This window comes from Hyperoodon ampullatus, assembly GCF_949752795.1.
Source record: "Hyperoodon ampullatus genome assembly, chromosome: 20".
Taxonomy (NCBI): domain Eukaryota; kingdom Metazoa; phylum Chordata; class Mammalia; order Artiodactyla; family Ziphiidae; genus Hyperoodon; species Hyperoodon ampullatus.
Genome location: NC_136933.1, coordinates 7,324,311 through 7,349,171, shown reverse-complemented (window position 1 = coordinate 7,349,171; position 24,861 = coordinate 7,324,311). Strand labels below are relative to the sequence as shown.

Below are 24,861 nucleotides of genomic sequence, written 5' to 3'. Positions count from 1 at the left end.
CCATCTTGAAGAACCTTGCTTTCACTGCAATTTGAAACGCTCCCCACCTATAACGTCTCATTCCCCATCCCTGCCTTCTAAATACCTGAGGCCTTGCACCCAGACCCCGCGCGCGGGTACCGAGCGGCGGGCGCGCCGCCGGCAACACCCGCGTGCCCAGCGCTCCGACTTGCCGCCCGCTCGGAGTAGCACATCTCGCGCGATTCTCTCCACCTCTCGCGACACTTCCCGCCAGCTCCCCTGCGGGCCTCCACGCCCCACCCGTTTCCTCCAAGCAGCGGTCCCCGTCACCTCACCTTTGCTCTAGGCAGCCCGGTCCGCTGCTCGCCCGCTGGGAGCGCGGCGGAGCCCTGAGTTGGGCGCGAGCCCGGCGGGGCCGCAAGCTCCGCCCTGCTCTGCTCCGCCCCGCCCCTCCTGGGCTCGCGGGGAAGGCCTCCACTGGGGATGTGTCGTAGCCCACTCAGCGAAGGCAGGAGAACTTGAAAGGCTGCGGGGCTGCCAGGTGAGTCTGGGGCGGCGGCCGGGTCCAGGGCTCCGACCGGCGTGCGGGTGGGAGGCACTGCGGGGTGGAGATGCCAGGGGCGAAGGAGGACGCGATGCTCGAGGCAGGGAAGGGGGGCTGGGAGGACCAGCCCTGGCGGGGTGGGGGTGACCTCGGTTACAGGGACGCGGCCAGGGCCCCTTTTGCATTGACCGTGCCCGAAGTCACCGGGAAATTACCTCGTTTTCATCCACGCTCCGCTCCTCTCTGCGGGGCTGGACGGGTGACGGGGAGAGGCGTCCGCGAGCCCTGAGGTCCCAGACCTGGGCTGCAGGAGGCCCGGGGTCGTGGGGAGAAGGGACACGCAAGGTGGCGGAGGTAAATTCGTGCTGGGAAAAAAGATAAAGTGGCGGAAGCTGGAGAGCGTCCGCTCCGAGGGAGGCCGGGTGTTTGCGGTCCCGCTGCGCTCGGTGCTGAGATAGCGATGGTCTTACCCGCGCCCCTCCAAGGAGCCTGGGTTTACTTTCGACGTCTGCAGTGTTAGTCTCTACGAGTGTTAAAGGGGCAGAAACACACAGGTCACGGGCTTCCTTGAGGGAAGGAGGCTTTTGAGGTCACTTGTTACTTTTCGTCTGAGACCTGGATGGTGCGAGTGGGTGCGCGCGTGCGCACAGTGGCCCCAAGCGAGAGTTCGCGTTTTCAGAATTTGTACCATAGTCTCTACTTAAAGACACTTCAAGCATTGATAAAAAGTGACTGTTTCTTAAGTGAATAGTTTTATTTTCAATATTGTGATTCCAGTAGTCATGTAAATGTGTAATGACAAGGGCCTGGAGCCTAAAACCAGGCGTTATTAAGAGGGAGTACGCGTTTTTGCCTTGGGACCAGACTTAGATTGGAAATAGGGGCAAATTTTTTTTGCAGTCAAGATTTCGACCATGTGTTTCTTGTGATTCCAGTTTTGTTTAATTAAAACCATGCAGTTTTCTGAGAGGATTGGAAGATCAGTGCAAAGTGGTTGGTCTAACTATAAGAAGCGTTTTGTTTAAGGCCTCCTTCCTCCAAAAAAACAAAACAAAAACCCAAACACAAAACCAAAAAAAGCTGTTAATTTGTTATTTCTGTTTTAAATTATGTAGCCCCCTTATATTTTTTTTCAGAAATGACTTCTTAAAAATGACCAGTTTTGTGTGTGAACAATTACACTGTTAATAGAAGGAAATTTTATTGATAGTTTTCTTTTGTCTTTTAGAGAAAGAAATGTCATCAGTGGAATCACACGAGGAACAATTGTCCCAGTCAGATCCATCCCCGTCACCAAACTCATGTAGTTCCTTTGAGCTAATAGACATGGATGTTGGCAGTTTGTACGAACCCGTTTCTCCTCATTGGTTTTATTGTAAGATAATAGATTCTAAGGAGACATGGATTCCTTTCAACTCTCAGGATTCACAGCAGCTGGAAGAGGCATACGGCTCTGGTAGGGTAAAAGCTATGACTTGTAATAGACAAGGATTTACTGTCATTTCTCTAAAACTGTAATATAAAAGTCCTTATAGTGAGTTCTATTGGAAGTAAATTTTAGATCTTTTTCTAGTTGTCTCATAGCATTTTTTTTTGCTTTACAGTTTTTATACTTTCCAAATTTTACTTAATAATCTTTTCTTTTTAACATCTTTATTGGAGTATAATTGCTTTACAATGGTGTGTTAGTTTCTGCTTTGTAACATCCTATAGCATTTTTATATAGAAGTTCTGCATTACTATCCAGCCAATTTATAATATTCAAGAATTTGGTCTGTATTTTGAAAACAGTACCTATTGTAATTCCTGCATAGTTAACCAATAATGTTTCTTATGTTTCAGTTTCTGTTTATGAAGAGTGTGGTGCGGGCAGTGTCACATTGCAAAAGAATGAATTCTTTCATTTTTCTCTTGTTTCTTCTTCTTTTATGGAAACAAGAATGATGCTGGTTACTACTTTATCATCATGATGGTCATTAATTTATCTTTTGGTCCCTTAAACAAAAAATTCAGAAAAGCTTTCTTGTATACATTTTTTTTTTTTAAGGGACACTCCTATCTCTCCTTAGAAAAAGAACAGAACAGCGTTGGGTATTGTTTTTTTCATGTTTCATTAAAACCAAGAATGATTTTGATGGTTTATAAAGTAGTTTAGCCAAGAAGAAACAGATCATTCGTGTGTTTTATAACATTATTGAGAGCATAACTCAGAGTTGTATTTTGGGAGCTTTATTTTGCTCTACTATGTACTTCTTTTCCCCTTTCCACTCCTTGATAGGAAAAGACTGTGATAGGAGAGTTGTGCCCACTGATGGGGGCAGATACGATGTTCATTTGGGGGAGAGGATGCGGTACGCTGTATACTGGGATGAGCTAGCATCGGAAGTGAGGCGCTGTACCTGGTTTTACAAGGGAGACAAAGATAATAAGTATGTTCCATACTCGGAGAGCTTCAGCCAAGTGTTAGAGGTATTCCTGTGACCCTTTTACTCATTTTCTTCATTGTGTTCTTCTCTTATTTCATAATCTTTTCTTCCTCTTGTGACTTATTCTGTGAATTTACAGAGAGTTTGGTTCTATTTGCATCCCAGTTCATAGCATTTCTTTTTGCAAGTTAGTTTCAGGATAAAGTAGTTTTATTTTCAAATTTTGAAATACTATGGAAACTATTATATATGTATTTAAATTAAAATTTTTTTTTCTCTAATGGTGATCTTTGTGAATATTTAAACTGTGACCACAGGATTGGTCTTTTTTGCCTTTTATTTTTCTTGCTCTGAAAATATTCTGAAATTTGCTTTAAATTGGAGTAGTATATTAATATTATTGAATGAAATATATCAAAATGTGAACAATGATTATTTCTAGTCTTGATGATGGAATTGGGACTGATTTTTTTCCTTTGTCCTGTACTATTATCGTAATTTTAAAAGAACTTTAAAATAAATTTGATAGATCAAGAGAAAGAACTTTATATGTAATGTAATCCTCATTTTATGGATAATATACATGCATTAACATTACTGAAAGAAATATATCAAAATGTATACAGCGATTATCTCCAGTCTAGATGATAGAAGTAGAAGTGATTATTTTTTCTTTGTTCTATACTAGTACCAGTTCTCATTTTAAGAGAATTAAAATAAATTTGATAAATTAGAGTAAGATATTCTTATTGTAATTGTTTATCTAGCAGTATTCTTGTAAAAAAGTTCAGTTTTAATAGAAAAACCATTACAGAAATCTAATGAAATGTGTTTTCTTTTAAGGAAACTTACATGCTTGCTGTAACTCTGGATGAATGGAAGAAGAAACTGGAGTCTCCCAACAGAGAAGTTATTATATTGCACAATCCAAAGGTAAGCAAATTAATGCCCTTCTTTAACATTGGGATTAAAGGTTAATTGCATTAGTAAGAAGAACTTAATTGGTTTCTTTTTCTGGGGATTCTACGTAGGATAAGCTTTGGACATTTTTATATTGCATTCACAGTTATGAAACTTGAAGCTGTGGCTCCTACCGTCATTTCCTCATTCAACTCTTACACAGAAATTTTCTTAGGGAAAATTATGTCACTGTAGATTTAGAAAATCACTGACACATTATGTGGGCACCTCTTCCATGTGTAGGGTATGGTTGAAAGATCTGTTAGCCTGATGAATTTTCATTTTCCTTTTTTTTTAGCTTTACTGAGGTATAATTGACAAAATAGTAAGATATTTGAAGTGTACACCATTAGCCTAATGTATTTTCAGGATTCTCATTTCAAGCTGTAGGAGTTGCATATCAAAACTCCAGTTGAGATTTGACTATGTGTTATGTTTTAAAAGACCCGTTCCTACCCCTCAGAATGTATAAATAGAAGTGTCTTTAATGTAGAGTATGCTTATTGCTCTGGTCTTTTTTATTTAAGCTTATGGTACATTACCAGCCAGTCGCGGGGTCTGATGAATGGGGTTCAACACCCACTGAGCAGGGCCGACCTCGAACAGTGAAGAGAGGGGTTGAGAACATCTCTGTTGACATTCATTGTGGTAATGTTAATCATTCATTTTTTTTTCTTATCTTCTGATATGCTTATTTGTTTATGACTTAAATCGTGGTCTTTCTCTATGGCTTTAGATTACATCAAGGCTTAAAAATGGTCTTTAATCAAATGGGCTTATTCTAAGTTAAGATTAGCATTACTTCATCTACTAAGAATCTTAATAGGTACAAAAGTCTCTTTTAAAGTTGCTAAGTATATATGGTGGGATGGATAAAATTTGATAGTACTAATCAGGAGGTCACTGGGTACAAATGAACTGATTTAGTCCTAATTCTAAGAAGTGTGATTCCACCTGCTTGATTATTAATTTATTCCTGGTAACCCCTGAAGGTTTTCAGGAGGTTTTCAACCAGGGAAAACTATTTTTCAGGGACCTTGATGGTTATCCATTGCTCTCTAGCTAGGGTCATTTATGGTTGGTTTTATAATATATTTAACTGGATTATAAAATTCCTTTCATCTTTCAGAGGAGATGGCTTGTCTCTTGGACAAAGTCGTAGACTTACTGTAATTTGAAAAGATGAGTTTAAAATTTCAGGCTTCAAATACATACCAGACTTTATTGGTACAACTGGTAAAAATAGAATATTAGGTAAAAGTATCCTGTCCATATTAAATTACTTGAATTTGGTAACTGCCCTTTGGTTAAATAAGAGCATATTCTTACATAATAAAATATTAAAGGGTTAAAGAGATGTGATATGTGCCGTCTGATAATGTATGCAACCTGCTCCCAAATAGTTCAGAAAAATAAATGTGTGTGAATACACATACACATAGAGAAATAAAGCAAATGTGGTAAATGTTAGTGTTGAATCTGTATAAAAAGTACATGAGAGTTTCTGTACTGTTCTTTCAAGTTTTCAATAAGATTGCAGTTATTTCAAAATAAAAAGTTTTAAAAACTTGAACAATTTTTTCACTGACTTATTACAAGATAAATTAGAAACAAAGTAAAATCAGTCTATTTTTACTAAGTAGTTAAATATGGGACTATCTGTGTCTTTTAAAATATCTGTTCATATTTTAACTTGCCCATTTCTATTATCTATTCATTGTGAATGTTTGATTTTAGAATACATGACTAGTTATATAGAGTAATTTTTCTTTGTAATTTCACTTGTAGGGGAACCTTTACAGATAGATCACTTGGTTTTTGTAGTCCATGGGATCGGACCAGCCTGTGATCTCCGCTTTCGAAGCATTGTACAGTGTGGTAGGTTTGCAAAGCATGTCATATTAGATCATGTAAGGGGACTGTTAGTGCTCCTGTGAGTTGAGATAAAGTGTTGTCTTTAGTCTGTTGTCTTAGCTGCATAATAAGATTTGGAGAGCTAAAGACAGGTGGCAAGGTAGTCAAGCTTCCCAGCTTAGACCTAAAGAGCTAGTAAATTCCTTAGGCTAATAGGTTTATATTCTTAACTAATAATACTTGAGTGAATAGCCCTCAAGTCTTATAAAATTGTTTTATGATGTGATGGTCCTGTTTATAACCATTCTAAATTTAAAGGGAACCATAAATATATGACAATGAAGATAATATAGTTTAAATGAATAACAGAAGCTTCAGCCGTTTTTGTAATTCATACTGTGGTAAACCTTATGATATTCTAATTGGAATATTTAGGTCATTAGTATAACTTGACTTTGAAAGGTAGTATTCATAGTCTAACTGCCCTAATTTGGGAGTCTGATCCTAATGGCTAACTAATGCTTCTAAGCATAAACCTCCTAGAAGGTTAAGATTGACGCAATATGAATTGCAAACAGCAGTGTATTTTTTAAAAATTTAAAATATTGGGTAAAGGTTGTTTATAAGAACCAGAAAGTTAGAATAGGAACCTGACTGCAAGGCCAATTGACATAGTCAAGTGGTTTTTTAAAAAAATTGAAACAGTTTCCTTGACACGGCAGAAGTTTTGAAGTTACTGTGTGATTTTTTTTAATATAAAAATGTTTTGTGTAGTAACAGCAGTTCTATATTACAGGAATGTCTTTTCCTACATGCACTGTTAATTTTTCTCGTGAATACTCTACTTTTGACTCGAGTCAATAGGTGCTATAAGCAGATATAGATGGATGTAGTATAATTACAAGATCTGTTGCATCCTCACTCTACAAATTCATCGCTTCACCGTTAACGCATAGTTAATTTTCTTTTCTAGTTAATGATTTTCGCAGTGTTTCTTTGAACCTGCTACAGACGCATTTTAAGAAAGCCCAAGAAAATCAGCAGATTGGGAGGGTAGAATTTCTCCCAGTCAACTGGCACAGTCCTTTGCATTCCACTGGTGTGGATGTGTGAGTAGTACTTTACACCTTTGAGTTGCTAACTGTGATTGTAATGTTTTCTGATCATTGATACGCTTAGGAACATTTCTGCTATAGCTGATTGTATATATAAAATTTTGTTCAACAGAAAACTTTTTGTACTTCTGTGTCTTTTTCTTAGAGATACATTATTAAGTGCAGACCAATCCCTTTGTTTAACTAGCTTGGGTTAGGAGTGGGGAGTTGTGTGTATCTTCTTCCAGTATGTTTTATTGGCTCATTAGTGTTTACTATTACAGCTTTATTATTTCTTTAGCATAAAGCCAAATGTTGCTTTCTCCCCATAGTGTATAAGCATTTCCATCTTAAGATGTCAAAAGCCAACCACCTCAAGATGCACGAAGTATTTTGTTGTTCCTTTTGTGATCACATTTAGATAATATTTGTCCAAATTTGGGGAAAAAAGGAAATTCCCAAATATTAAATTATTGGGGTTTATAACTTGAGGTATAATTGGTGCAATGACTTTTAAGTGATGGCTTTCTTAAGTTACAAGCTCAGTAGTTCTGTTTGTAAACTTTTTGGTAATGTCAGAGAAGGTTGCCTTATATTAAGGATATTCAGCTGTGGGCTCGCCAGAAAGAAGTATGTTCATAATATAGTTCTAGGATAGAACTAGGAGATGCTTCTCAGGTAGATAAAGGAAGTAGCATTGTTTCCATGCTGGTCTTGGAAATGGCTTTTCTGATTCCATGTCTCTCAGTTCTTAACACCCTGTGATTTGAGCATATTCCATGTGCCAAGTGCTCCATTGTGGTGGTGCTTTTACTAGGTGTACAGAGTTCACATTCTTTCATATTTGAGCTGATGCTAAGAGGTTACTAGGGGCACGTAGCCCTCTCTAAACTACAGAAGACGTTGAAGGTTTGAGGAGTCTTTCTGGGAGCTTTGAGAAAGCTTTATGTGGAAGCTGATTTATACTACGTCAACATTGTTTTCCTTTGAGAGATACGAGTTCTGTTTGTCCTTGGCATCTGGCAGTCTCACCTTCCTTCAGCGTTTAGAAATTTGGTGTAGAGAGAGAGAGCTGATCCATTTATCATTTGACTTGTGATCAAAAAACGTTAATGCTGAGAATTCTAGGAAAAGCCTCTTGTATCTTTTAAAAAACTTTAATAGAGAATTTTGTACACAAAAGTAGCATACATAATGAATCTTCCTGTATTGATGATGATGACCCAGCCCAACAAGCCTCAACACGTGGCCAGTTCGGCCCCGTCCATATCTTCCATGTACTGCCCATCCCTCCACTCTATTACTTTTGTTTTTTTGTTTGTTTGTTTGTTTTTTAAAATTTATTTATTTATTTTTGGCTGTGTTGGGTCTTCGTTTCTGTGTGAGGGCTTTCTCCAGTTGTGGCAAGCGGGGGCCACTCTTCATCGCGGTGCGCGGGCCTTTCACTGTCGCGGCTTCTCTTGCTGCAGAGCACAGGCTCCGGACGCGCAGGCTCAGCAGCTGTGGCTCACGGGCCCAGTTGCTTCGCGGCATGTGGGATCCTCCCAGGCCAGGGCTCAAACCCATGTCCCCTGCATCGGCAGGCAGATTCTCAACCACTGCGCCACCAGGGAAGCCCCCACTCTATTACTTTCGGATAAAATCTTAGACATCATATCATTTCATCTGTTAAATGTTTCAGTTCGTATATCCTTTTAAGGATTAAAAATATATATATAACACCATTATCACATCTAAAAAAATTCTTAATATCAGCAAATATACCATCAGTATTCGAATTTGTAATTGTCTAATGTCATGATTTATATACATATATGTATATGTATATACATACATATATATACATGCACATACACACATAGTTTAAACTGGGATCATAAATTGCAATTAGTTGATGTCTTTTAAGTCTCTTTTCATCTCTTGATTACCTTTCTATCTCTTATTTTCTTGTAATTTATGTCTTGAGGAGGCTGGGTTTTTTGTCTTGCAGAGTTTCTCACACTGAATTTTGCTGGTCACATCTCTTTGGCTTCATTACAAATGTCTGCCCTCTATATTTCCTGTAAATTGATAGTTATCCCTTGTATCTTAATTTCTAAGTGTAATTTGGATAATAACTTAGAGGAGGCTATGGAATGTATTTAGGTTTTCTGCTTAAAATGCCTTTTGTTTTTTCAGAGATCTGCAGCGAATAACTCTGCCCAGCATTAACCGCCTAAGGCACTTCACCAATGATACAATTCTGGATGTCTTCTTCTACAACAGCCCCACCTACTGTCAGACTATTGTGGACACAGTTGCTTCTGAAATGAACCGATTATATGTACTTTTTCTGCAGAGGAACCCTAATTTCAAAGGGGGCGTATCCATCGCTGGTCATAGTTTAGGTAACAGATTCTATGTGACCAGAGATGACTGTCACATTTTAAGGATACCTGTTTTTGAAGTACAGTGTCTTTTATCAGTATCACATTCAGAGGTCTAGAACTGGTCTGTGATGAAGAATTTGGAAGGGGTTGGAAGGGTGGTGGTGGATGGGAAAGAATGACTCCCTACCTCATAGATTTTGCTTCCTGGGTAATTGGCTTATTACTTTTTTTGTATAAAACACAGCTATTTAGTGCTAATGCTTCAAAACTGTCCCTTCTTTCTTCTGTTTTACTTGTAGGTTCACTTATATTGTTTGATATCCTAACAAATCAGAAAGATTCCTTGGGGGATGTTGACAGTAAAAAGGTAATAGGTTCTCTTGTATGCTTTCTTAGTAAGCATTTTTAGATTTTAGGCTTTTTGTTTTTTGCTTTGTCTCATACCATAATATTTACATTTATTTTAATTTTAACAGACTTGTAATTATCTCTGTCATTCTTGGATGATAGAAGCAAGATAGTAGTATGCTTCTACAAATATTTGCCACATTCTAAAATAATTATAGGTCTCTTATTTTTTCATTATAAATATGCACTACTGATCTGTTATTAGAATTATAGAATCATTGAGTTGAAATGGAATTTGCATAGGAGGAAATGAAGAGTGAATTGGATTCAAATTGATATAGTTTATAGAAATTCTGTTAAGCCATCCTTAAACGTTAATAAGAGCTCAGGGAAGGCTTTATTAATGATGATGAAGAATACTTTGATACTCATTCATTCACTCATTCATTTGTTTAAAAACATATTAGGTTTCAACTGACTGCAAAAACTTAAAGATCAATCACATCTTAATTTATATTTCATATAAATTACAATTTATTCAAAGTTAAGATAGGTCTCTGTGGATATCTAACATAGTACTTTCCTATGTAACATTAATAAAAATCTGAACGAATTTAGAGAACACGAGCTTTACAATTAATTTTTAGGATTTGCCAAGTATTTTCATGGATCGAGGAGACACACTGACACTGGAGGAAGATTTGAAGAAACTTCAACTCTCTGAATTCTTTAGTATCTTTGAGAAGGAGAAAGTAGATAAGGAAGCTCTGGTAAAAATAATCTTTTAAAACTTTGCACTATACCATTTTCAGTATTTTTTTAAAATAAATTTATTTTATTTATTTATTTTTGGCTGCGTTGGGTCTTCGTTGCCGCACATGGGCTTTCTCTAGTTGCAGAGAGTGGGGCTACTCTTCGTTGCGGTGCTTAGGCTTCTCATTGCGGTGGCTTCTCTTGTTGCGGATTATGGGCTCTAGGCGCGCGGGCGTCAGTAGTTGTGGCTCGCGGGCTCTAGAGTGCAGGCTCAGTAGTTGTGGCGCGTGGGCTTAGTTGTTCCGTGGCATGTGGGATCTTCCCGGGCCAGGGATCGAACCCGTGTCCCCTGCATTGGCAGGCGGATTCTTAACCACTGTGCCACCAGGGAAGTTCCCCGTTTTCAGCATTTTTATTGCTTCTTTTCATCATACTGCTTGCTAAGAGCCTGCCCTTTAGAAACATTTTAGTCATAAATACTTCGTTATCATTAGTAATGCTCTTTAGCCTTATTTGTGTGCTTTTTATCATATAAAGTGATCTTTGCTTTGTGGAGGTTCAGAGTTCCGAGGAGCCATGTTAATAGCAATGGAGCACAGACTAAAACACAGCACAGCTCTGAAAACATGAGAGCAGGAATAAATGACCACTAACTTTTCCAACTCTTATTTTCTGTTATACTGTGTAGAGCTCTACTGTGGATATTTGCTTGTTTATTTGTTTTTGTTACCACTAGGGAGTCCTAGTCATGCAAAGCAAAGAACAACAGAGTGTTTAGGCCTTATTCCTCTCAGAGAACAGGGCGTTTACTTATTTATTTTTAGGACATTTAATTGATTTTAATTTGCCTAGAAATAAGAAAGATATTTGATTTTTTATGCTTAGGCTTTATGTACAGACAAAGATCTTCAGGAAATGGGAATTCCCTTAGGACCAAGAAAGAAGATACTAAACTACTTAAGGACCAGAAAAAATTCAGTGGTATGTGCTTAATATAGTTTGTAGGATTAAACAGTTTTTTGACTTCCTTGTATTCTTGTGCTTTGTGAGATGTTTAGTATAGGGAGCTAAGCAATTTTAAAAATTGACCTTTGGCTCTCTTTTCAGAAATTAAACACATTTACTTTATTGATATCTTTAAAAGTGTTATTAGCTTCAGAAGTCTTATTTCCCCTGGACTTCCACCATTCAATTTTTTCCTTTTTTTTTTGTTTTGTTTTGTAACTGCTTTATTGAAATATAATTCACAGCACATACCATAAAATTCACCCTTTTAAAATATACAATTCAGTGGGTTTTAGTATATTTGCAGAGTTGTATAACCATTACCACTATCTAATTCCAGAACATTTCCATCACCGCAAAAAGAAACACCATATTCATTAGCAGGCACTCCCCATTCCTCCCTCCTGTGAACCACTGATCTATTTTCTGTCTTCATGTATTTTCTTATTCTGGATATTTCATATAAATGGAGTCGTACAATATGTGGCCTTTTGTGACTGGCTCCTTTCACTTAGTATAATGTATTCAAGGTATAACCGTGTTGTAACAGTGCTGCACTGAGCATTTTTGGCCACTGATTCCTTTCCATAGTCTAGTTAATTATTTTTCAACCTTTTAGCAGGTTGCTCAGTTCTGATTTAAGGCTGATAGAGACATACTACTTGCTTTGATTAGAAAGGCGTACACTTCATTGAACTCCTCAGCACTCCCCTGCATTCATTCCACAGTACTCTGCTATCGTCTCCTCTCATGATGGTTGCCTAAAGTTTCAACTGCTACCCAAATGGCTTTGTACAGCTTTCATTATTTCAGAGCATGTAGGAATATCAATTCATAATTTAAGGCAACTTTTGTTTTCATCAGCTTTATCTTGTTCTCTGAGAGATTCTTCTTAAAATTGTTGACTACCATTTCAAAACCTTCCCAAGCATCCTTTTAAACCAGTAGAAAACTGTATAATCCTTTGGATATTTTCACTACATAGCAGCTCCACAGAACTATTTTTTATTCTTTAGGGTATTAATAGACCAACCCCACAATCACCTGCAGGGGCGAATATGTCTAACATCCCCAAAGAGTCGGAGTTCTGCAGTAGTACTAATGGTACTGGAAATGATGAACATCTGGATGTTGGCATTGGGCAGGTAACAATACTAATTCTCTCTGGTCATTTTATTGTTTGCCATTGGTATGGCAGGAACAGATGTAACTTTTGTTATTAATGAGAGAGGCTTTTATTTCCTCCTTCCAGGTGCCTGTAAAATACCCCCGGCTCATCTATAAACCAGAAATATTCTTTGCCTTTGGGTCTCCCATTGGAATGTTCCTTACTGTCCGAGGCCTAAAAAGAATTGACCCCAACTACAAATTTCCAACATGCAAAGGTTTCTTCAATATTTATCACCCTGTAAGCATTGGACAGCTCTTGTGGTTTTACCTGAATATTGGGGCTTATTGGTAAAGAGCATACGGTGTTCTGTTGTGTTGATTTACTTTTTTCTGTATTATTCTGTAGTAATGAGATAATTTATAATAGTATGAATCTGGAAGTGATGAGGCAGAACAACTACATTTAAAAAAATGAGCTTATAGGGCTTCCCTGGTGGCGCAGTGGTTGAGAGTCCGCCTGCCGATGCAGGGGACACGGGTTCGTGCCCTGGTCCGGGAAGATCCCACATGCCGCGGAGCGGCTGGGCCCGTGAGCCATGGCCGCTGAGCCTGCGCGTCGGAGCCTGTGCTCTGCAACGGGAGAGGCCACAACAGTGAGAGGCCGTGCACCGCAAAAAAAAAAAAAAAAAAAAAAAAAAGCTTATAATTATTCTTGCCTGATACATAGCTCCTGAGACTGTCATTATCTTTCTTCAGCAGAGGTATATGTAGCTATTGTTTCTCCTATGTAGTTTGATCCTGTGGCCTATAGGATTGAACCAATGGTGGTCCCAGGAGTAGAATTTGAGCCAATGCTGATCCCACATCATAAAGGCAGGAAGCGGATGCACTTAGGTAAGTCTTGAGTATAGAACCTGATAATTCTAGACCTTCTGGTCAGTGCACACTGACTGGACCTCATTCACTTTGTTTAGCTGTGTTGAACCCTTTTACCTCTGTAAACCATGTAATGTTCTTTTTCATATATGCTTCAGAACTGAGAGAGGGCTTGACCAGGATGAGCATGGACCTTAAGAACAACTTGCTAGGTTCTCTGCGGATGGCCTGGAAGTCTTTTACCAGAGCTCCATACCCTGCCTTACAAGCTTCAGAAACTGTAGAAGAAACTGAAGCAGAACCTGAATCAAGTTCAGAGAAGCCTAGTGGTCAGTGACACTGTACCTATTGATTTCCTGCACCAGGCCAGATAAGAGGGACTCCATGGTGTCTGGTTCTTATTCTCCCAGGGTCTTCTTACTTTCTCCTTTTTATTGTTTAGGACCAATACTATGAGTCCTAATGGGCCTTCAGCTCTGCTGGTGTTTTCTGTCATCTCACAGCCACAAATTTTGGAAAAACATTATTTGTGAGGGAAGATGTCAAGAGAAGCTGAGCATCTAGTAATGAGGCTTTAAAACATTCCCCCCTTGGGCACTATGGCAGTAATGCTCAGAGCCTACACTGTGAAGAACCTTGCTTTTACAGGGGAATGTCTGTGTATTCATGGGTTGGTTTTATTTTCCTGCCTGGGGACTAGCTAGGACACTGTTCCTCTTAATTTCACAGTTAATATTGCATTCTTTTGCTTTAGTTTTCAATTGCCTAAGGAGTTCTATCCCTGTTTGCATTTAGTTTGTAAACCAAAGGCAAATGGAATAGCCATTAAAGGTACAGGAAGGAAAAAAGGGATTGGATAAAATCAGTGTGCCTTGAGGAGAAGCTTTAAGGGGATTGAGAGGAGGAAAATGAGAGAGAGCTTTCTGAGCAGGGTAGCTCATCCTACGGTAAAGCTGGAGCCTGAGGGAAAGTAAGGACAACCTTGGAGGGCTGGACGCTTTTATATTCTTATTATGGTTCTTCTGTATCCAGATGTTAGCACAGAAGAGAACCTTGTAGCAGTTAAACAAGAAGCTCCCCCCATCCATGTGGGAATGCTGAATGGAGGCCAGCGCATCGACTATGTGCTACAGGAGAAGCCCATTGAAAGTTTTAATGAATATTTATTTGCTTTACAAAGTCATCTATGCTACTGGTACGTGTTTGTTTTTTAGGTCTATCTTTTTTAAAAATTAATTAACTTATTTATTTTATTTTTGGCTGTGTTGGGTCTTCGTTGCTGCGCGTGGTCTTTCTTCAGTTGCGGCGAGCGGGGCCTACGCTTCGTTGCTGTCACGGGCTTCTCATTGCGGTGGCTTCTCTTGCTGCAGAGCATGGGCTCTAGGCGCGCAGGCTTCAGTAGTTGTGGCTCATGGGCTCTAGAGCGCAGGCTCAGTAGTTGTGGCACACAGGCTTAGTTGCTTCACGGCATGTGGGATCTTCTTGGACCAGGGCTCGAACCCGTGTCCCCTGCATTGGCAGGAGGATTCTTAACCACTGCGCCACCAAGGAAGCCCCTAAGTGTTTGTTTTTGTTTTGGGGTTTTTTTGTCTTAATTGTTTGTTAAGATTTCTTCAGATGACGTGAGTGTGCTGTTTTGTAATTGTCTGAACAAGAAATCATTCTAATCCCAAATGTACACTGGCCTATCCTCCTTTTTCTACATCTATCAAATATCTGTGAAACAATTAAGACTTATTTCACTAAGCATAATATTCTTTAGGTCCATCCACGTTGCTGCAAATGGCAGAATTCCGTCTTTTTTTATGGCTGAGTATTATTCCATTGTAATATATACCACATTTTCTTTATTCATTTGTCTGTTGCTGGACACTTAGGTTGCTTCCATATCTTAGTTATTGTGAATAGTGCTGCTATGAACATTGGGGTGCGTGTATTTTTTCAAGTTAGTGTTTTCGTTTTTTCTGGATATATACCCAGGAGTGGAATTGCTGGATCATATGGTGGTTCTATTTTCATTTTTTTGAGGAGCCTCCATACTGTTTTCCACAGTGGCTGCACCATTTCACATTCCCACCAACAGTGGACAAGCATTCCCGTTTCTCTACATCCTCGCCAGTGTTAGTTATTTGTGTTCGTTTTGATGACAGCCGTTCTGACAGGTGTGAGGTGACATCTCATTGTGGTTTTGATTTGCATTTCCCTGATGATTAGTGATATTGAGCATCTTTTCATGTGCCTGTTATCCATTTATGTGTCTTTCTTGGAAAAATGTCTATTCAGGTCTCCTGCCCATTTTTTGATTGGGTTATTTGTTGTTGTTTTTTTTGATATTGAGTTTTATGAGCTGGTTATGTATTTTGGATATTAACCCCTTATCACTCATATCATTTGCAAATATTTTCTCCCATTCAGTAGCTTTTCCTTTCATTTTGTTGATGGTTTCCTTTGCTGTGTAAAAGCTTTAAGTTTAATTAGGTCCCACTTGTTTATTTTTGCTTTTATTTTTTTGCCTTAGGAGACAGATCCAAAAAAATATTGCTGTGATTTATGTCAAAGAGTGTTCTGCCTATGTTCTCTTCTAGGGGGTTTATGGTTTCCAGTCTTACATTTAGGTCTTTCATCCATTTTGAGTTTATCTTTGTAAATGGTGTGCAGAAATTTTCTAATCTCATTCCTTTACATGTAGCTGTCCAGTTTTCCCAGCACCACTTGTCAAAGAAACTGTCTTTTCTCCATTTTGCATTCTTGCCTCCTTTGTCGTAGATTAATTAACCATAGGTGCATGGGTTTATTTCTGGGCTCTTTATTCTGCTCCATTGATCTATGTGTCTTTTTTTGTGCCAGTACTAATCTGTTTTGATAACTGTAGCTTTGTGGTGTGGTCTGAAGTCAGGGAGGGTGATATCTCCAGCTTTATTCTTTTTTTCTCAAGACTGTTTTGGCAATATGGGGTCTTTTGTGATTCCATATAGATTTTAGGATTATTTGTTCTAGTTCTGTGAAAAATGTCATGGGTATTTTGGTAGGGATTGCATTAAGTCTGTAGATTGCTTTGGATAGTATGGCCATTTTAACAATATTAATTCTTCCATTCCAAGAGCATAGGATGTCTTTCCATTTCTTTGTATCATCTTCAGTTTCCTTCATCAGTGTTCTATAATTTTCAGTGTGTAGGTTTTTCACCTCCTTGGTTAAGTTTATTCCTAGGGTATTTTATTCTTTTTGATGTAATTTTAAATGGGATTTTTTTTCTACTTTCTGTTTCTGATAGTTCATCGTTAGTGTATAGAAAAGCAATAGATTTCTGTATATTAATCTTGTATCCTGCAACTTTACTGAATTCATTTATTCTAACAGTTTTTTGGTGGAGGCTTTAGGGTTTTCTATATAAAGTATCATGCTATCTGCAAATAGTGACAGTTTTACTTCCTCCCTTCCAATTTGGATGCCTTTCTTTTTTTTTTTTTCCCTGATTGCTGTGGCTAGGACTTCCAATACTATGTTAAATAGAAGGGGCAACATTAGGCATCTTTGTCTTGTTCCTGAATTTGGAGGAAAGGCTTTCAGCTTTTCATTGTTGCATATGACGTTAGCTGTAGGTTTGTCATAAAAGGCCTTTGTTATGTTGAGATATGTTCCCTCTATATCAACTTTGATGAGCGTTTTTATCAAGAATGGATGTTGAATTTTATTAAATGCTATTTCTGTGTCCATTAAGGTGATCGTGTGATTTTTGTCCTTTCTTTCGTTGATGTGGTATATCACATTGATTGATTTGTGAATGTTGGACCATCCTTGTGTCCCTGGAATAAATCCCACTTGATCATTATGTATGATCCTTTTTTTATATTGTTGGATTCAGTTTGCTAATATTTTGTTGAGGAGTTGTGCATCTATATTCATCAAAGATATTGGCCTGTAATTTTCTTTTTTTGTATTGTATTGGTCTGGTTTGGGTATCAGGATAATGGTGGCCTCGTAGAATGAATTTGGGAGTATTTCCTCCTCTTCAGTTTTTTGGAATAGTTTAAGGAGGATAGGTGTTAGCTCTTCTTTGTATGTTTGCTAGAATTCCCCTGTGAAGTCAGTCCTGGACTTATGTTTCCTGAGAGTTTTTTTAAATTACAAATTTAATTTCACTAGTGTTTGGTCTGTTTAAATGGTCTGTTTCTTCTTGATTCAGTCTTGGCAATTTTTATGTTTCTAGAAATTTGTCCATTTCTTCTAGGTTGTCCAATTTGTTGGAATATAACTGTTCATAGTATCCTTTTATGATTTTTATATCTTTGTGGTATCGGTTGTAATTTCTCCTCTTTCATTTCTTATTTTGTTTATTTGGGTCCTTTCTCTTTTCTTCTTGGTGAGCCTGGCTAAAGGTTTATCCTTTTTGTTTATCGTTTCAAAAAACCAGCTCTCATTTTCATTGATCTTTTCTATTGCTTTTTTTCATCTCTATTTTATTTATTTCCTTCTCTGATCTTTATTATTTCCTTCCTTCTGCTGACTTTGGGCTTTGTTCTTCTTTTTCTAATTCCCTTAAGTGGTAGGTTTGTTTGAGATTTTTCTTATTTCTTGAGGAAGGCCTGTATCACTATAAACTTCCCTCTTAAATCTGCTTTTGCTGCATCCCATAGATTTTGGAGAGTTGTGTTTCCATTTTTATTTGGCTCAAGGTATTTTCTGATTTCCTCTTTGATTTCTGTATTGACCCATCATTTTTTAGTAGCATGTCATTTAGTCTCCATGTGCTTGTTCTTTTCCCATTTTTCTTTCTGTAATTTCTAGTTTCATACCATTGTGGTCAGAAAAAAGCTTGATATAATTTCTATCCTCTGAAATTTGTTGAGACTTGTTTTGTGGCCTAACATGTGATCTGTCCTGGAGAACATTTCATGTGCACTTGGAAAAAATGTGCTTTCTGCTGTTTTGGAATGTAATGTCCTGTAGATATCTATTATGTCCAACTAGTCTATTGTGTCATTTAAGGCCACTGTTGCCTTATTGATTTTCTGTCTGGATGATCTGTCCGTTGATGAAAATGGAATGTTAAAGTCTCCTACTATTACTGTATTATTGTCAGTTTCTCGTCTTATGTCTGTTACTATTTGCTTTATATATTTAGCTGCTCCTGTCTTGGATGCGTATATGGTAACAAATGTTACATCCTGTTCTCGTATTGATCCCTTTATCATTATAGAATGCCCTCCTTTGTCTTTTGTTACAGCCTTTGTTTTAAAGTCTATTTTGTCTGATAGGAATATTGCTGCCCCTGCTTTCTTTTCATTTCCATTTACAGGAAATACCTTTTTTCCATTCCCTTATTTTCAGCCTGTGTGTGTCTTTAGCTCTGACGTGTGTCTCCTGGAGGCAGCATATAGATGGGTCTTGTTTTTTGTCCAGTCACCCACCCTGTGTCTTTAGCTCTGACGTGTGTCTCCTGGAGGCAGCATATAGATGGGTCTTGTTTTTTGTCCAGTCACCCACCCTGTGTCTTTTTTAAAATGTATTTATTTATTTTTGGCTGCATTGGGTCTTCATTGCTGTGCATAGGCTTCTCATTGCTTTGGCTTCTCTTGTTGCAGAGCATGGGCTCTAGGCACGCGGGCTTCAGTAGCTGTGGCACGTGGGCTCAGTAGTTGTGGCTTGCGGGCACTAGAGCGCAGGCTCAGTAGTTGTGGCGCACGGGCTTAGTTGCTCCGCGGCATGTGGGATCTTCCCGGACCAGGGCTCGAACCTGTGTCCCCTGCATTGGCAGGCAGATTCTTAACCACTCCGCCACCAGGGAAGCCCCACCCTGTGTCTTTTGATTGGAGCATTTAGTCCATTGACATTTAAAGTAATTATTGATAGGTATGTACTTATTGCCATTTTATTACTTGTTTTCCGGTTGTTTTTGTAGTTCTTCTGTATTCATTTCTTCTTTATTTCTTCCTTTGTGGTTTAGTGATTTTATTTAGCAGTATGCTTGTGTTCCTTACTTTTGTGTGTGTGTGTGTGTGTATGTTGTGGTTTTTTGATTTGTGATTACCATGGGGTTCTTACATGTTGACCTATATCTACTGTGTTAAACTGGCAGTCATTTAAGTTCAAACATATTCTAAACAACCTACGTATTTTTACTCCCCTCCCCTGCATTTTGTGGTTTTGATGTTATATTTCACATCTTCATGTTTATCCCTTAACTGTTTATTGTAGTTATAGTTGCTTTTACAGTTTTTTGTCTTTTAATCTTCATACTGGCTTATTTAAGTGGTGGATCCTCAGTCCTTACTATGTATTTGCCTTTTCTATTGGGATATTCCCTTTTCTATAGGTTCTTACTTCTTTTCCACTTAGAGAAGACCCTTTAACATTTCTTTTAGAGTAGGTTTAGTATTGATGAACTGTTTCAGTTTTTGCTTGTCTGAGCAGTTCTTTATCTCTTCTTCAATTCTAAATGATAATCTTGTTGGGCAGAGTATCCTGCGTTGCAGGCTTTTCCCTTTCAGGACTTTGAATATATCATGCCACTCCCTTCTGGCCTGCAGGGTTTCTGCAGAGAAATCAGCTGATAGCCTTTTGGGGATTCCCTTGTATATGACTCTTTTTTTCTTGCTGCCTTCAGAAGCCTCTCTTTACCTTTTGCCCTTTTAATTATGTTATGTCTTGGTGTGAGTTTGCTTGGGTTCATCTTGTTTGGGACCCTCTGTGCTTCCTGTTCCTGGATATTTGTTTCCTTCAGGTTTGGGAAGCTTTCAGCCACAATTTCCTCAAATACATTTTCGATGCCCTCCTCTCTCTCTTCTTCTGAGACCCCTATAATGTGAATGTTGGTACATTTAATGTTAGCCCAGAGATCTCTTATACCGTTTTCATTTTTTAAAATCTCTCTTTTCTTTTTGCTGTTCTGATTGGGTGATTTCCATTATTCTGTGTTTCAGATCACATGTGTTCTTCTATATCACTCAGTCTGCTATTGAGTCCTTTTAGTGTGTTTTTTATTGCAGCTATTGAATTCTTCATTCCTGATTGGGTCTTCTTTATATATTCTAGTTCCTTGTTAAAATTCTCACTATGTTCATTTGTTCTTTTCCCTAATTCAGTTAACATTTTTTTTTTTTTTTTTTTGCGGTACGCGGGCCTCTCACTGTTGTGGCCTCTCCCGTTGCGGAGCACAGGCTCCGGAAGCGCAGGCTCAGCGGCCATGGCTCACGGGCCCAGCCACTCCGCGGCATGTGGGATCTTCCCGGACCGGGGCACGAGCCCGTGTCCCCTGCATCGGCAGGCGGACTCTCAACCACTGCGCCACCAGGGAAGCCCAACATTTTTTAACTAACTGTGTTCTGAATTCTTTATCTGGTAAATTGTTTGTTTCTGTTTCATTATTTATTTTTTCATGGGTTTTCTCTTGCTGTTTCAATTGAGAGCAGTTCGTCTGCCTTTTCATTTTGCTTAACTTTTTCTGTCACTATGAATTTAGGTGGAACAGTTACCTATTGCGGTCTGAAAGGGGTATTCTTATGTGGGAGCGTCCTTACACAGACTGTGTGCCCAGTGCCTTTGATGGGAGAGCAGGATTTGATGACACGGAGTCGTCTTTCCTCAGCTATCACCTTAGTAGGGGGTGGAGCTGGAGCTGGGTGTGAGGTGGGACTTCCCCTCTGCTCAGTGGCTGTCACCATGCAGTTGGGGACAGGGTCTGATCCTAAGTTGCTGGAGCCAAAGCCCTGAGGGTCCGGCCCAGGCTGGCTCTGTTCCCTTTAGGTGTGTTTCCCACCCCCCCCTGCACTGGAACCCTTGCCCCAGAGCTGGGGAGGGCAGACAAAAGTGGGGCCCATGTGGGCTCTCTGCAGACAGAGGTCCGAGCTGTCTGCCGTGTGCAGCCTTGGGTGCACGTCCCCTTTGCCCCTCACAGTCAATCACTGCCCCCAGCCTCCTCTGTCTTGTTATGGGGCCACACTGCAGGGCAGCTGGGGCCTGTGTGGACTCTTGGCGTCTGTTGGGGCATAAGCCGTGGGGTAGGGGCCGCCGTCAGAGTTCTGGGCTTCTGATGCACTGCTTGAGTAAGTGCCAACAGTGGCTGCTGACACCCCACCCAGACTCCGCCCCAGGCCTGGGTTGCCTGTGCATCCCTTGGCTGTGTTGCTTCCTGTCGTGGCGGCCCTAGATGCTGTGCCGTGGTGCGTCGTCATGGAGCACGTGGGGCTGAGCTGTGCACCCAGGCGGGGAGACCTGGCAGCCACTAGAGCAGTCCTCCCACTGTACTCTCCGCCCTGGCTGGGGGCGCGCCAGCACGCACGTGCTCCCACAGCCCTGCTGCCCTCCAGCTAGCCAAGGGGGCTCGTCTCCCCTGATTAGGACCCCAGGACTGGGGCGTTCGATCTGAGGCTCTCACTGCTCACTCCCCAGGGCGGGTCTCCGCCTGTGCATTCTCCCTTTTCCTCTGAGTCCCCTCCCAGGGGCACAGGTCCCAACCTGATCGCTTTTCTTGCCATCCTAAACGATTACATGTGGATCTTTCTTACAGCCTTGGTTGTACAGGAGTTTTTCTGCCAGTTTCCATTCCACATATAGATGTACTTTTGATGTGTTTTTTGGGGGGTGAGTTCCATGTCCTCTTACTCTGCCACGTTGATCGAGCCCCCTTGCCATCCATACATCTTCTTTGGTGAATTGTCTGTTGAAATCTTTTGCCCATCTAAAAAACTGGATTATTTCATTATTAAGTTTCAAGAGTTTTCTACATTTTAGTTACAAGTTCTTTTCAGATATACTTTTTTTCCTCAGGATGTGGTTTGGTTTTCATTTTTCTATCAAGTAGGTTTTGAAGCGCAGTTTTTTATTTTGATGAAGTCCATTTTACTGATGTTTGTGCTTTTCTGACATATTTAAGAAATCTTTGCCAAATCCAATGTCATTAAGGTTTCTCCTTTGTTTTAGAAGTTGTGTCATTTTAGCTTTTACATTTAGCTCTATGATCCTTTTTTTTTTTTTGGCGGTACGCAGGCCTCTCACTGTTGTGGCCTCTCCCGTTGCGGAGCACAGGCTCTGGACGCGCAGGCTCAGCGGCCATGGCTCACGGGCCCAGCTGCTCCGCGGCATTTGGGATCTTCCCGGACCGGGGCACGAACCCGTGTCCCCTGCATCGGCAGGCAGACTCTCAACCACTGCGCCACCAGGGAAGCCCTATGATCCATTTTGATTGAGTTAATTTTTAAAGATGGTGTGAGGAAAGGATTGAGGTTCATTGTTTTGCATGTGGTTTTCCTGTTCTAGCAACATCTGTTGGAAAGTTTATTCAGATGGAGAAACTGTTGAATTGCCTTGGCTCTGTTTTGTTCCACTGATCTGTTTGTCTATCCTTATGCCAATAAAACACTGTCCTGATTACTGTAGCTTTCTAGTAAGGCTTAAAATTAGGTACCGTGAGTCCTTCATCTTTGTTGTTCCTATTCGTAGTTATTTTAGGTATTGTAGGCCCTCTGCATTTCCTTATATAATGTAGAACGAACTTGTTAATTTCAGCCTAAAAGCTTTTTAGGGATTTTGATTGTGATTGCATTTTATCTATAAATCAGTTTGGGGGAAGAATTGACATCTTAATAATGCTGAGTCTTCTGACCCACGAACACAGTTGTCTCTCAGTATATTTTGGTCTTTAGTTTCTCTCAGTAGTGTTTCGTGGTTTTCAGCGTATGTATCATGCACTCTGTAATTCATATTGCCCTCCTCCTATTACGAATAAGGTTGAGCATCTTGACATATATTTAAGGACCATTTTAATTTTCTTTTTGGGGAGTTATCTATACCCTTTATTCTCTTTTATATTGAAATTTTGGTCTTTTTTAAATTGATAAATCTGTGATATGAGTTGTAAATACCTTTTCCCCAGTTTGTCTTTGACATTGTGTACATTAATTTTTGCTAAGTAGAAATTTTGATTTTTAGGTAGTCAAATTTATTTATTTTTTCCTTTTTTGGCTTCTGGAATTTGTGTCATACTTAGATTTCCCTTGCTCTCCAAAGAATTCCTTACCAGTTTATTCTGATATTTTAGGGTTTCATTTTTACATATAAATCTTTGATTCTGTTCAAATTTATCCTAATAATAAGGTGTGGATTGATCCAAATCATTTTCAGGATAGCTATCCAGTTGTTGCAACACTGTTAATAGATTTGAGGTTCTAACTTTATTGTATTAAATTTCTATGAGTATTTAAGGCTATTTCTGGACTTCCTGTTCTTTTCTATTGATCCATTTATTTATGCACCAGGATCACACCATTTTAATATCTGGTTTAGCTAATCTCCCCTCACTGGTATAGGAGGAAGGAGTTTCTTAACCTGCCGTCTGTGTATGGAACTTGTGGGGAATAGAAAAAAGTCTATGAGTCCAGTGAAATTCTATTGATAATTTCGGGTATATACGTATATGGTGTCTTTTCTGGGGAGTAATCCATAGGTTTCATTAGATTCTCAAATAGATCCATGACTCAAAAAATGTCAAACCTTAGATCTAGAAAACTGTTTGAGCCATATACCCTTATGGCAATCCACAAATGCTGTATTTTTATAATCAAATTTCTTTACAAACTGGATATAATTGCTTGTACATACACTGAATAATATCTGGAAGATGCATGAGAAATTGATAACGTCGGTTGTCAGAAATTGGGGACTAGTGGTTAAGAAACAGTGAGAAGGAGACTTCATTATTATATCCTTTTGTGTCTTTGATTTTTATTCATATGATTATACTGGCTTTTTGAAAAAGGTGAATAACATTTAAAAATTAAGGTGATGAATTGGACGACTCTTCCATGTTGTTCCAAGAATGAGTTCTGTGGAAAGGGAGGGCTTGATCATTTACTACTGGCTTTTTTATATTACAGGACATAATGCTAGACTTATTTGTTATAAGGTTACCTTACAAACCACTGCCAATTACATCACCTCTGAGTCAGATTTTTTTTAAACAGTAAAAAAATGAACTCGTAAGGTGGCTGTGCAGATTGAGATGATATATGTAAAGCATCTAGTACGAATGTTAGTTTCTTCTTTTTACAACATATTTTTTTCTCTTTACAGGGAGTCTGAAGATACAGTATTGCTGGTTCTCAAAGAAATCTACCAAACCCAGGGTATCTTCCTTGATCAGCCTTTACAGTAAAAATGAACCACCTATGGCTGCTTAATGTAAGTTTTTAAATGTCATGTATGCAGCATGGTTCCTACATATTAACATGTGACGAGGAACTGTGGAACCTCAGCTCTTTATAAATATACTTTTTGTTGCCTGTCACCAAGATCCAGGTTATTACTCATTTTTAGAGGGACTCTGGTTAAAATTCATGGGAAAAAAGCACAGTAGGCCACTTAGAGAAAGGTTAGTGTATGTTTGTTTTGTTAGCGACTTGGTCCAATAATACTTGCCATTTTTAGGATCTAAACTCAGAATCTTAATAGTTGACCATCTGAGAGTTACCATGATGGCAACAGTTACAGCTTTAAGTACAAACAGCTCATCCTGGGATTTACGTTACTCAGCCCTTTAGATGTGTAGTTAGAAAGTTTGTGTG

At 39.2% G+C, this 24,861-nt stretch overlaps 1 protein-coding gene across 3 annotated transcripts; it reads left to right on the top strand.

Annotated features, from left to right (window-relative positions):
- Nucleotides 1–1,741: 1,741 nt before the first annotated feature.
- DDHD2 (DDHD domain containing 2) lies at nucleotides 1,742–24,537 on the top strand (the record flags this gene model as incomplete). 3 transcript variants are annotated; one of them, XM_079726765.1, is made up of 16 exons in its annotated part: nucleotides 1,742–1,961; nucleotides 2,784–2,974; nucleotides 3,775–3,864; nucleotides 4,419–4,539; nucleotides 5,680–5,769; nucleotides 6,719–6,854; nucleotides 9,018–9,226; nucleotides 9,508–9,575; nucleotides 10,204–10,326; nucleotides 11,195–11,290; nucleotides 12,331–12,459; nucleotides 12,567–12,722; nucleotides 13,216–13,318; nucleotides 13,459–13,629; nucleotides 14,333–14,495; nucleotides 24,371–24,537. In XM_079726765.1, 16 exons carry the CDS (start codon nucleotides 1,742–1,744, stop codon nucleotides 24,450–24,452), a joined length of 2,148 nt encoding a protein of 715 aa, XP_079582891.1. In that variant the 3' UTR covers nucleotides 24,453–24,537. The 3 variants fall into 3 exon arrangements, with proteins under 3 accessions (XP_079582891.1, XP_079582892.1, XP_079582893.1); XM_079726766.1 differs by lacking the exon at nucleotides 5,680–5,769; XM_079726767.1 differs by lacking the exons at nucleotides 12,331–12,459; nucleotides 12,567–12,722 and having other exon boundaries at nucleotides 11,195–11,287.
- Between the last annotated feature and the right edge of the window lie 324 nt (nucleotides 24,538–24,861).